Here is a 12,581-nt window from a genome sequence, read left to right on the forward strand (position 1 = left end):
ACAATCTGTGTTTTTCAAATATCCGTTGATTATGGCATTCAATTTGTTTCCAAGACAGAGAGGCATTTGGATATAGAATGTAAACACACATATACGCGCGTGAGCGAGCGAGAGAGAGGGAGACTCACAGTACACATCCAGGCGGTAGTGGCGAATCCTCCTCTGTCCCGCCAGTGCCGGGTGGAAGGCCTCGCAGCTCAGTGCCGCCCCATTGTCTTTCCTTTCCACCGGGATCCGGATGGTGCTGGACACGCTGAACGTCTTCACATTGTCCTGCTGGGATACCACACCTGGAGAGGGGCAGAGAGAACACGGGGAGTGAGATGATGGAAGGAAAAGGAGACAGGTGGGGGAGGCAAAGAAACATGCCCGTTCTTCTTTTTTCTCTCCCTGCCGAGACATCACACCCGTGGAGAGAAGTGGAAGCAGACTTTTAGAGATGAACATAGAAGGGGGATTGAAGAAGTGAGCAGACAGAAAGGAAGAAGACGAAGTTAGTGACTGATGAATGAGCTCTTTACTGCAGCGGCAGGTACCTGCAGAGGGGAGGATGAGTGCTGGAGGAAAGTGAAAGCGATTTGCATCTATATTTCATGGCAATTATGAACTTCAGAACCGTTTGTTTGCAGATGGTAAATCTGGTGTCGTGTGTGTGTCTGTGTGTGTGTGTGTGTGTGTGTGTGTGTGTTGGTTAAAGAAACAAAATGACACAGAGATGGAGGAGGAGAGAGAGAGAAGGATAAAAGAGAGAATATGCATGACCAAATTGAGATTTTAACTGAGCCAGACTTGGAGAGAGAGAGAGAAAGAGAGGGAGGCGTCAAAAGAACGGGGTGAGAGAAGAAAGGCAAAGGAGCAAAGGACTCAGACAAAAAGAGAGGGCAGCAAAACGATGGCGAGACGAGCCAAGACATGAAAGGGGATGAGAAGAGTGTCGAGCTAGATGCAGAGAGAAATAAAAGACGCAAGAGGAGAGAAGGAGGAGAGACAGAAGGAGGGAGGAGGAACAGAACGGGCCTTCGACATGGTCACGTATCGGGAGTTTGTGCTTATTGAGGCAGAATACAACAATATTACTAATATCGCACTGCGTTTTTCAATTATTGCCGGCAATCAAATGAAAGCATGAGCCCAAACGGAGCGTGAGAGAGGAAAGCGGTGGGTGCAGATCAGCAGGAATGAGTGAGCAGCGGGAAGATACCGTCTTAATTAAAGAGTGCTTTCCCCATATCTGTTGGGATCTGCCGCTAACCTTTGGTGTCACAGTTCGTTTGAGTCGGGGCCAGAGGAGAGGAGGGGAGAGGGGAAACAAGAAAAGCTTTGGGATACATGGCGAGAGGAGAGAGACAAAGGTGCAAACATCGTCCGTCTCTTTGACTCTTAAATCAACCAATAACCTTGCCGAGGTTACCACGTCTTTGTCACCAGTGAAATTTAAAGACAAAAGAAAGGGAGACTGAAATGAAAAGGAAGGATTAAAGCAAAAGAACAGAGAGATGGGTGACAGCCGCCTTCTGATATAGAAAAGAGGGGAGAGAGACTCGGATGAAAGAGACGCCGAGTGTCAGAAAATAGAAACTAAGAGAGACCATGGTTGACATGAAGTTTGAAAGGGCGAAGCATTGTTCAGCGCACGTCCTGGAAACTGTTGACACCAGATTATCTCGCATTATTTCATCTGGTCTGTGCAGGGTTGTTTGAAGGCGCCGAGCGTGAATTAACAAAATAACAATATTTATCGAAAAGCTGAGATAAATTCAATTAAATTAATAGCCATAAGCCTCGGCGAGAGACGCTTTGTAAAACTTAGCCTCCAAGTTTTCCTTTGTTTCAGCTCAGTCAGCGGAACAAAGTTTGGGAAGAAATTCAAATCAAAACGTGGCATTAAACGCGAATGCTGATTCAACGGCTACGGTTAACTTGAGTTAACAGACACATTATCGAGTGAAATTCCCCTTTAACTGTGAAACGTCAAGGGACACGGCGAGTTAAGAAGGAGGATGGCTCAAGGTATCAGAGTGATATTTGCCGGAAGAAAAAAAAAAGTGGGGTTAGACGGAGGATAGAGAAGAAAAAAAAGGAACATCATCAGGGGGGTGTAAGCTTATTTGAATGTTTATATGTATATATGTAGAGAGAGGGGTAAATGTGTGTCATTTGATCAGAAAGATTGTGACTAAAGGACTTATTGGAGAGACAGAAAAGCACTTCAATCTTTACATGGTTGTTGGTGACGTATGTGATCTCAACACATAAATACACACTGTTTCATGAAGGGATGGAAATGGGGAAAAACTGTTCAAATCTAAAAAAAAAAGTGTGTTTGGTCATGTGAAATTCAAAGTAGCAGGAGGAGAGAGATCTTTGGAAGCCCTGCAGCCAAAACCTTCCTCCTCTACCTCCATTTAACCATCCATCAGTTTTCACCTGCTCCCATTAAGCCATCCATCCGCCATTCACTTTATCAACCCCCTCAATCGCCCACCCATCCATCATTCTATCATTCAGCACCATTCCACCTCACCTACCCAATATTCCCTCATTCATTTTGTTCATTTCCCCCCCATAATCATCTAACCATCCATCAGTCCATCTGTCAGCCAAATCCTGATACCTGGTAGCTCCCGGCCGTTGCGGATCCAGCGCAGGGTGGCGGCCGGCTTGCTGCGCGGCGTCACACAGGTGAGCTCCGCCTCGCCGCCCTCCACGGCCTCCTGCTTCACCTCCACCGTGGGCGTCTCCGGCGGCACCAGCACGGACAGCGTCGCCACCTGGTGGTGCGTGGAGTCCGTGTAGAGCTGGCAGAAGTAGCCGCCCTCGTCGGACACGCTGACGTTGGTGAGCGTGATGCGCACCAGCCGCGGCGTGAAGAGCACCATCTGGAAACGGTCGTCCTTCAGTGCTGGGGGCGGGCGAGGATGACGGGAGAGGTGAGACGAAGAGAAGATGCAACGGAAAGGACGGGGGATAGAGGTGGGAGAGAAGACAACAGAAAAGAGTAGCAATTAACAAAGAGAGGGAAGGTGAGTTGAGCGGGCGTTGTTTGAAAAAATATCATTAACATATGTGAGAGACTAAACTTAAACAGTCACTGAACACTGTATTCATGTATAAAAAAACAATAAAGGTGCAAACAAAGGAAAACAACAAGAAAAATCTTTTTGCTCTGGGTCAGAGTGATTGATTCTTTTGTTTTTCAAATGCTTTACAGACATACAGACAGACAAAGAGCTGCAAGAATTGTTTTTGTTTTTGCCTCGGATACTTTAATGCCCCCACCCCCCAACACACACACACACACACACACACACACACACACACACACACACACACACACACACACACACACACACACACACACACACACACACACACAGTGCCGAAGTGGGTGTCATATTATAAAGAACTTGTTTTCAGACATTTAACTGGCAGGCCTTTGTTTGCTTTGTTTTGGATGTATTTGTAGATGAGAAGCACCTCGGGGAGCCGGTTTGTACCTCACTCACAAATTCACTTGTTTATCGGGCTGCACAGTTTCCACAAAGCAGTGCCATTAACTTCAACTTCTTCACTTCTGTTTTTCGGTATCTGAAATCACTTTCAGAAGGGCGTTGCATTTTGACTAAATGAGTACGAGTACGAGGTCCTGCTGATGAAATTTTCCACCCTGAGATGTCAATTTTTCCCTCATTATTTTGTTCTCCCTCGGACAGGTGATATGTCATTAATAATTAATAGCTGTTTTGTTGGATGTGCTGCTACATTAGCTGACTCCATAAAGCACAAAGGAGACAGAAAAGCTCTAATTGGCCGGGTCTTCTCTCCAACCAGGGCAACAGCAATCAGTGACCATGAAAAGTAAAAGAAAAAAAACATGGATAGTGCAAACCTGCACCACTTAAAAGGAAAGTAGCATTTTAGACCTGTAGATATCGGTACACGGATGTTGCCACTTACAGCCCAAGAAAGTGACAGTTGCTGCAATTGCTTGCACTTTTATTGCCGATAAGGGTGCAAGTTATACACTCCAAGAACCAGAATTGCAGGTCTGAAAGTGCTCGGGCTGTGGCTCTGCATAGCGAACGGCGTTGGTCAGGATGGGTTGCATGCATTTCAACTATACATATCTGAAACATATCCTTTTTCTCTGTGTATCTTTAAAAAAGAAAAAGAAAAGTATATTTAACCCCTTTTTCAGGCAGATACTGTCAAACACGTTAAACAGCACACACGAAACAAGGTCTGCTTTAATTGACTGTTTTTTTTGGAATTTTCAGCTTCGGTTTCACTTCTTTATTACAGCCTCAAGAGGGTTTGCTCTGTATTAACAAAACAGTTAGAGTTCCAGCCCAGTTTGGAATGAGATCAGAGTTTTCAGCACCCGGTAATTTGCGATGTCACCCCCATGGACAGCTCCGCAGAGGGGGAAAAAATTGCAAAACGTGGGAGAAATAGTGGCCGTTGACAGGAAGGAATTGATAGGGCTGCTCAATCTAAAGCCGGAAAAAGTTCAGAGAGACTTTGCAAAGTCGTTCTCGATGGAGCTGCTCCGGGCTGTACATTGATACAACATAACAGATGCCGTGGTTCTTTCATTTTCAGCTTTGAGGGGGAAATGTTGTTCATTTTCCCAAGCACTGATTGGACTATCCGAAACTAGAATGTATTCATTCATTCTCTTTGTAACTGCCTGCTTTATTCCTCTGTGAGCCCGTTTCTAATTAGTGTCTGGCATTTTATTGTTCATCTTATTATGTTTTAATCATTATTGTTTCACTTGCTGTGAAGCACTTGCTAACTAAAAATGCTATGCAAATAAAAGCTTTGTGCACGACCAGAAATTATTTTCGGAAGGCTTATTACACTGAGTGCTGCTGCCCTCGGAGTCGGCGAGAGACGGGCTAAATGCTACAATTGCACACAGGGTAAACACTGCAATCCAGGCAATGGAAAACAACCAGAGTGGAAGAAAAAAAAAAACTAAGATTGGAAACAAGGAGTAAAAAACACATCAGCTTTCCAAATGCTCGATTCTACCGCTCATCCTGGGGCCCATACGAATGAGCCACAATTGCTAACCCCCGTGAGGAGATAAAAGAAAGAAGAGAAGGTGACAGTGACAGGGAGGATTAGAAAGGGTTGAACATGCAACAATTTTCCCTTTTGTCACTGGAGAAAGAGTGGACTCAATAGTCAGAAAAATGCTGATGATAACAAATAACGCTAATAACAGCCTGTGGGTGACAGTGGCTCGATGCCCATAGATTCCCATAAATACCCTCGAGACTCACTTTGTATTGACTCGGCTGTGGAACCTCTCCCTCGCTCCCCGTCTCTATTTTATCCGGCCCCTCTCTCCACTCCTTTGTGTTGGCTTTGGCTCAAGGAGGGAACCGTAGACACTTCCCTGATGTACCACCCGGCCATCTCACGGGATAATTCATCACAACACAGACACCAAAGTATAGATATTGGCTTTATGTGTGTGTGTGTGTGTGTGTGTGTGTGTGTGTGTGTGTGTGTGTGCATGTGTATGTGTGAGCGAGAGAAATTGACTAATATAGCTACATAATGCGACAGGCGGGGAGAGAAAAAGATGATATAGATAGAGATAGAAATCCAAAAGAGACTGAGAGAGCGGCCCAGAGAGATGGAGTTAGTCCACTCTTCTTGGATGTACACCACACTAATCTCCCTGCGCCGCCCCCAGAAAATTCCCCCTCCATCGGATGGCAGCAGAACCATTGTTAGATAGCTGTTCCCCACAGATAGGTAAATCTTTTTTCCCCCCTCTCTACACTAAATGGCATCTAAATGTCAGACTTCTGTTCATGTCCAAGTTCACCTTTATTGTCCTATCTCATTTGCATGCTGACGAGAGCTGGCAACCGGGGGAGAAGGAGAGACAGGGACCACTGAGGAGAAATGGTCCATTTGGTTAGTTCCACAGCTCTATTACAGCTATCAGTCCCACAGTCTCATAAAACACACCCCTGACAGGTCGCGCTTGCAAAACAGACAGTCTAATTCACCGCACTTACAGCAGAGACCCTTTGCGGGCAGTTAGTGTGGAATGGCTCGGCACAGAAAGGCCTTAGTTTGTGAGCCTAATATCTGGGCGGCAGATGGGCAATAGGCAGAAATGGGAAGGCCCTACAGCGAGTGATGTAGGTGGAGAGAGCCAGATGCAATTTACACTCGCAGAAAAATGTCCCCAACAAGGCTTTTTGGTGTTTGCGGGAGCCAGATTAATTACGGAAAACCATCCATGCTTTATTCCTCGCCCAACCTTTGCATCATTTCCCCGAGCTGTCTGTTTCTCCCTCACCTGGCACAATCCCTCTCCACATTCTCTCTGATGGTGAGTCTTTATTAACCCTTCGCCCTTCATCTCATTCTCGCCCCGATCTTTTCTTCAAAATCTTCAGTGACTGCAACTTTGACAGGGACTGTCCCCAAGGACAGCGTAGGAGTCTCCATTGTTGAATTAGTGTAATTACAAGTGCCGGAAGATGTAATCGGATATGAGATGTGAAATTGTGATCATGTGCAAATATTCACGTATCCAAAATATCGCTCCACATGTTTGCAAATACACACAAATATGCCTTTAATTTACACGTTTAAAAAAGATATATATCTATCTTTTCTGTGGTTAAAAGTATAGGTTCCAGTCCGTTCAAGCTGTTATTTCTGTGAGCATAGTTTGCCTTTATTTTAGACTAATGATGTGAGAGTATTCCTAAAACATTCATTTTAACTGCTCCTCAAGATGTGGAGGTTTAACTGCAACTGCCAGCGACAGAAAAAACCTCCAGCTGCCGCAGTCATTCATTTTCATGACAATATTTCACAAGCCCTTTCTTTCACCACAGCACTAGAGTTGAGGAAAATCACTGAAACATGCAGCATTTGAATCAACTCTTTCTTTCATATAGTTGAAAGACAATGTGGTGGACAGGCCGCCAGATTAAGGCTGTGAAACAGGCACCGACACGGCCCTTGAGGCCGAGGAAGAAGAAGCCGTGAGACAAATGCGTAGGTCATTATACGTTGTTGTACTTTACTGCATAACTCTGGCTGTTGGGCTCAACTAAATCGGAGGATGCTGCGAGTGATACCAACCTGGCAGCAGCAACAGATTGAGATGACATCAATATAGTGGGAGCATCCCATATGCCGTTTTCTAGATCTGCAACACTCAGCTGGAGCAGCAGGAGTGAAGTCAGCAAATACGCTCTGAAGTCGGGGACAGGAACACCTCTCACACAGTCACAACAGACGTTTTCTGTTTTAGAAAATCAGAAACCTATAAGAGACCGAGCAGGCTGACCATTCAGTCAGCTGAGAGGATCCCATGTGGGAAGTAGCTTTCTTTCTTCTTGAAAGAAAGCTGAGCAACAGCTCTTTTAAGGGGATTTGGAGTTTCCGACTGGCTGGTCTCTCTGCTTTCCTGTTTAGAAGATTTCTATGTTGGATCGCGGTCCACTGTGTTGGGTTATGATTTTGGATCAGAACTGCTGTGCAGAAGAGCACAGTTACCGTGCAGAGTGTGCCAGAACATTCTGCACCTGTGTGCAGATTTTGCGCTATTCCTCTGTGACATAAATTTACCTACAGCTGATTTGTTGGATGATTTGGATTTTGTTAGTTTGCCAGAGTCTCGCCTACTCGCGACGGCCAGTGGTTTGTCTGTGACAAATAAACCTTTTTATTGATCTTAAAAACTCAAACCACCCAAATGGCTTGAATACATCCAAATTCACCCTCCTGCCCTCAACTCTAAACTGTTACAAACCAGTGTTTTACACCATGGCCTTAAGCAAGACCAAGCGTCTTAAATAGTTTACCACAGATTACGCAGAGCATTAATAACTATTGCAACACCGCAAAACATAACAGAAAATTTTGCTTCAATTAAACAGCCTTGCACCGATTTCAAAGGCAACGTTAAATATCCTTGATCATTGTTCTGAGTTTTCCTGGTAGCGCTAACGGAGAATTGGGCAAAGTTGGCAACTTTTGCTGCTAATTAGTTAAGAAAAAACACAGAGTGTTTGCCCACCCCGAGGCCCTCAATGGAATCTGCCTTCATTATAATATTGGTTACAATGATAATTTGCCATAAAGCCGCCGTTAAAAAAGCATGTGATTGCCAAGGCCATGCTCTAATGAGAAGCTGCAATAAGCTCTGATCTCATCACTGGGGTTAACAGTGGATTATGCAGGGAGCTTCAAACTATGCTTTTCAAATAGTTAAAGTAGTCACACTGTTGGTGCAGAGAGGAAAAAAAAAATCTCCTAAATTAGCTCTACGGTTATCTGACTTTTTAATGTGGAATCGCTTCAAAGGCAAAATGAGGACATTTGCAATAAGAAAACATGTAAAGGTTCCAAATGGACACAGATAGATTGTGTTTGTCTACTGAGACAAATGTGCTCACAGGTTCACACACACACACACACACACACACACACACACACACACACACACACACACACACACACACACACACACAGATACACAGACACAGACAAACAGACACACAGACACACACACCTCGCGTGCCGTTGAAGAAGAGAGTCTGCCGGCGGGGATTCTGAATGACCACAATTGATCCGTCGTAGTTTTGCAGACGGCAGGAGATCTGTGCCGTACCCCCCTCCAGGACTGTAACATTCTCCGCCTGCACCGCCTGACAATGAGCTGAGGGAGAGAGAAAGAGAGAGAGAGAGAGAGAGAGAGAGAGAGATGGATGTTAATATAGTAACACAGAGGGAGAGAGAAGAGGAGAGGGACAAACGGGAGGAACAGATGCCGAGAAAAAGAAGTGCTGGACATGCACCTCACTCGAAAGAGAACCTTTCAAAATAAGGTACTTAAAGCATCCTTCATTTACTCACTATTCATCACACAGGCACGGCAAGGGGGCGGGGGTGGAGAAGGAGAAAATGAGAGGAGACGGAGTGATAGAGATAAGGAGATTCAGAGTGAGAGAGAGAAGACATAGAAGGACTCAACAAGTAAAAGAGGGGTCCCATATTAACAGGGCGTTCTCGTGATTATAATAAGGATGATTACAATTATTCATCTATTTATTTGTGTAAATAAATTCACACATACAAACAACCCTGTTGCCTCTGGCTAGTCTAACCGAATGCATCATCAACACACACACACACACACATTTTAATACATGACGCCTTATTAAACCTCCAAGTGGCTGTTGGACCAGCACACTCACACAGTGGGCACACAGACAGAGCACGTGCAGGCCCTGCCACCACCCGGGTGTACATTAGTACTTCAAAAAGCGGTTTCATGAGATACATCTGTGATTGACTCGGTGCAGAGCTGCGGGACCGTGGTGGCGGTGGCAGTGGCCTTGAATGAACTTCATCCAGGTGCAAGCGTAACCAATCGATTAAACGCCAGTTGTTTCAGTGTAATGGTTCTTATTACAGGTTTGTTCAATGCGGCAGCTTTGGCACATGGACACCTCCCAGAACATCCACTTGCTAGAGCCGCTACCCCTCTCACGAACGAGGATGCAGACGTACGCAAAAACAAATGTGCAAGCGTGCACACAGACAGAGTGATGGGCACACTCGCAGAAACATTGGCGCATCATCTTTCCAACAAACTCGTCTGGCCCCGAAACCCAATATTTTTAGACAAGGGGGCTGAGAGGCAGCGGGGGAGCCTTTTTTGATGTTGCTCAGAGCCCAAACCCGCGAGTGAGTAATGAGGAGGTTGATTATGCTCCGATTGGAGCGCCCTGCGTGTTTGTGGGTCAGGCTGTTGACACGGCTCGGCTGCGCCACACCTCCCCGCTGGGCACAATGCTGGACACCAAGCTCCACAGATTGAAATCTGAATGGTTTTCGCTGCAATTAGTCGTATGGCGACGGCGAGGAGTGGAAATGTGATTGCCTTCATGAGAGTACCAGCTTGCTGGGTTCCCCAAACTAGTATTTACCAATTTGAATCCCTATTTGCATTAGCGTGTTTGCCACGGGGAGGATTTAGAGAAGAAGAAACGACATCAATATTGACAAATGATAATGAAGCAGGCAATAAGGAGTTCCAATAAAGATGGTGGGGCTATATGTGCACAAACTGCTGGGTCTCATGGTGTCTCTGGGCTCTGTAAAACACCTTCAGAAGGCAAAACATGTTGTGAGACAAACAGATGGTGGCTGCCATAGCAGGAGCTGCTGACTTGGCGGCTTTGAGCCAAAATAAATGTCTGTATCTGTAACCGAGCAGGTCCAAGTTTCTATTGTGTGCATCTGTGTGTGTGTGTGTGTGTGTGTGTGTGTGAGCGCACGCGCACATGTACGATGGCTGTGCATATGCTGGGGTTGGCATATTGCAATTAAGCTACTTTGACATCATCTGATCCTGCCAACTTCATCCAAATTTAATTTTACCCTCAATTCTAATCTCTTTTAATGAAATACTCAAAGGGTACATACTCATCACATCAGGGGAAACAGAAAGACACGGTGGATATTGAACTGGAGACGGAAAGCAACCAAGACGGGATAAAGACAAAGGGGACTCTAATACTTTGTGGAACAGAGGAGAAAAAAACTTGACAATTACCACTAATTGCAGTCATTATTGCTCCCATTCTCTGCATCAATATTGTGATTCATATCTGGGGGCATCAGGGCATGCCACCGCCATCCCAATTATTTTTCTGATGGCCGGTATTACTCATCACCGTGGCAACAGGGCAAGGCCGCCATTGTTTTAGACAGAGTTAATTGTAACGGTTCTGCTGTGCATCCTGACAATGTCAGTGCGTGATTGGTGACCTATCAGAGCCAACGGAGACGGAGGCCTTTCGAGTGGGAGAGCGACTCCGGACAAAGAAAGCGGTCAAAAGTTTGTTTCTGGGAGGCGGCCTGAAAAACGACTTCGCTGCCCATTTGTATACGAACTTCTACTGACAGCTGTCCCACCCCTTGAAAGGAAATGAGCTGCAGTAGCGTCGTACTTAAGTGCAAGGAAGAGCAACTAAGAATAAAATAAGTATAAAAAATTGTTGCTTGAGGGGGGACGACTGGCATCCGCTGTTGCCTGCTGAGAGACGGCACCAAGAAGCACCTGCTGGCTGCTGCTGGATGATCAATCTGGGCGAAGCGAAACAGAGGCATGGTGAGACGGTGGGGGAGTGCGGGCTCTATCCAGGAAATGATAGCAGGGAGTTGGGAAGTGATGGTTTGGGTATAATAATGCAGCTGGCGGGGGCCGGACGAAATATAAGAGCGATGACGCATATTCTTCTACTCCCGCTCATAACACAGCTGGGTACAGCACTTTAGTTTGACTGTGGGTCTTTATAGGCTGCCATTCGCATCAAGGCCACGAGCCTTGTGCCTCTGATCACCAGCACAGTACTGTACAGAAAGGGGATGAGGAGGAGGGGGAGGGAATCAACCCCTGTGACAGAGGTATTAATCTGGGGCCCATTAAAATCCGGGCCCATAATAAAATACTCTACAAACGTTGAATTGTATTAAGAGAGAATGCTGGGAGCAATCAATACCGAAGTAGTGCACTGACAGTTATGGTGAAAGAACAAATAAAAACAGGAGGGGGTGGGAACAAAAACAATCACTTCCTTCTCCAACCAATTGGGGGCAGTATTTCATAACAGTGAATCAGTGCTTCTTGTTTGAGTTGCCTCTGCCTCCCCCTGTCAGGGGGGGGGGGGGGGGGGGGGGGGGGAGCCTTTATTTACTATGCCAATAGAGATTCGAGAAGGGCCATCATTTCAAAATACATAAACAAATAAATAAATAAATAATTGTCGCGCCAATTCATAAGACAAGGTTGTTCGGGGGCCCGTCCTAATGGGGATGACTTATAAGCAGAGGGAGGGCAGGGGATGGAGGGACCGAGGCGGGCGATGGCGGGAGGTGTGGAGAGTTAAAAGCGGGGGGATTTGGGAGGCAGCCAGGTGGACGGCTGGCTCACCCTTGGTCACGGTAAATTTTAGAAACTGCCTCAGTGGTGCAGGGTTAGTGGGCTGAATTACCGCCATGCTGCGCCTCTCTCCCCTCCGTCCCCCTCCCCGTCCCCCACTTATTTCTCTCCCTCCATGGCTCTAGAGTCAAGAGAGGACACACCAGAATAAAGACAAGCCACATAAGAGACGAGCTGTCTCCATTTGACCCAAACAAGCCCCCGTGTATCCTTGAAGTGGTACCATCACTGTCTCCCTATTCATTATCTCTCATTATCTCTCCGTTGGACGTGGGCCAAGAGCTGGTGTTTTTCTTTGCATGCCGGCCACGGTCTTACAAGGGAATCAATGCAGGAGACTACGATGCACGGCCCCTTGTGTTATTGCCGCTTTCATTAAAACAATAACAACAGCTCGTATAGTTTCCACTCTTCTGGGGTCATCGTCGGCAACTTCTCCATCTCTTCCCATCTGCACATACAATTCTCCCGCTATCCCCAGAGTCTGCGAGAGATGAGCTGGTTTCCATGGCATGTATGCAAATGAAGTTTGTGTACGTGCGAGTGTGTGTGTGTGTATGTGTGTGTGTGTGTACTCTCTTGC

The 12,581-nt window shown here is 46.1% G+C and overlaps 1 protein-coding gene across 5 annotated transcripts in view; it reads right to left on the reverse strand.

Annotated features, from left to right (window-relative positions):
- cadm4 (cell adhesion molecule 4) overlaps window positions 1-12,581 on the reverse strand; it is a 136,101-nt gene that overhangs the window by 18,077 nt on the left and 105,443 nt on the right. For all 5 annotated transcript variants that reach the window (XM_035633930.2, XM_035633940.2, XM_035633920.2 and 2 more), the window contains exons 2-4: window positions 8,561-8,707; window positions 2,615-2,902; window positions 129-290 (exon numbers count right to left, since the gene is read on the reverse strand). In XM_035633930.2, the coding sequence (XP_035489823.1) occupies window positions 129-290; window positions 2,615-2,902; window positions 8,561-8,707 (597 nt within the window). The remainder of the gene's footprint in view (window positions 1-128; window positions 291-2,614; window positions 2,903-8,560; window positions 8,708-12,581) is intronic.

Source organism: Scophthalmus maximus, chromosome 1 (genome assembly GCF_022379125.1).
Source record: "Scophthalmus maximus strain ysfricsl-2021 chromosome 1, ASM2237912v1, whole genome shotgun sequence".
Lineage (NCBI taxonomy): Eukaryota > Metazoa > Chordata > Actinopteri > Pleuronectiformes > Scophthalmidae > Scophthalmus > Scophthalmus maximus.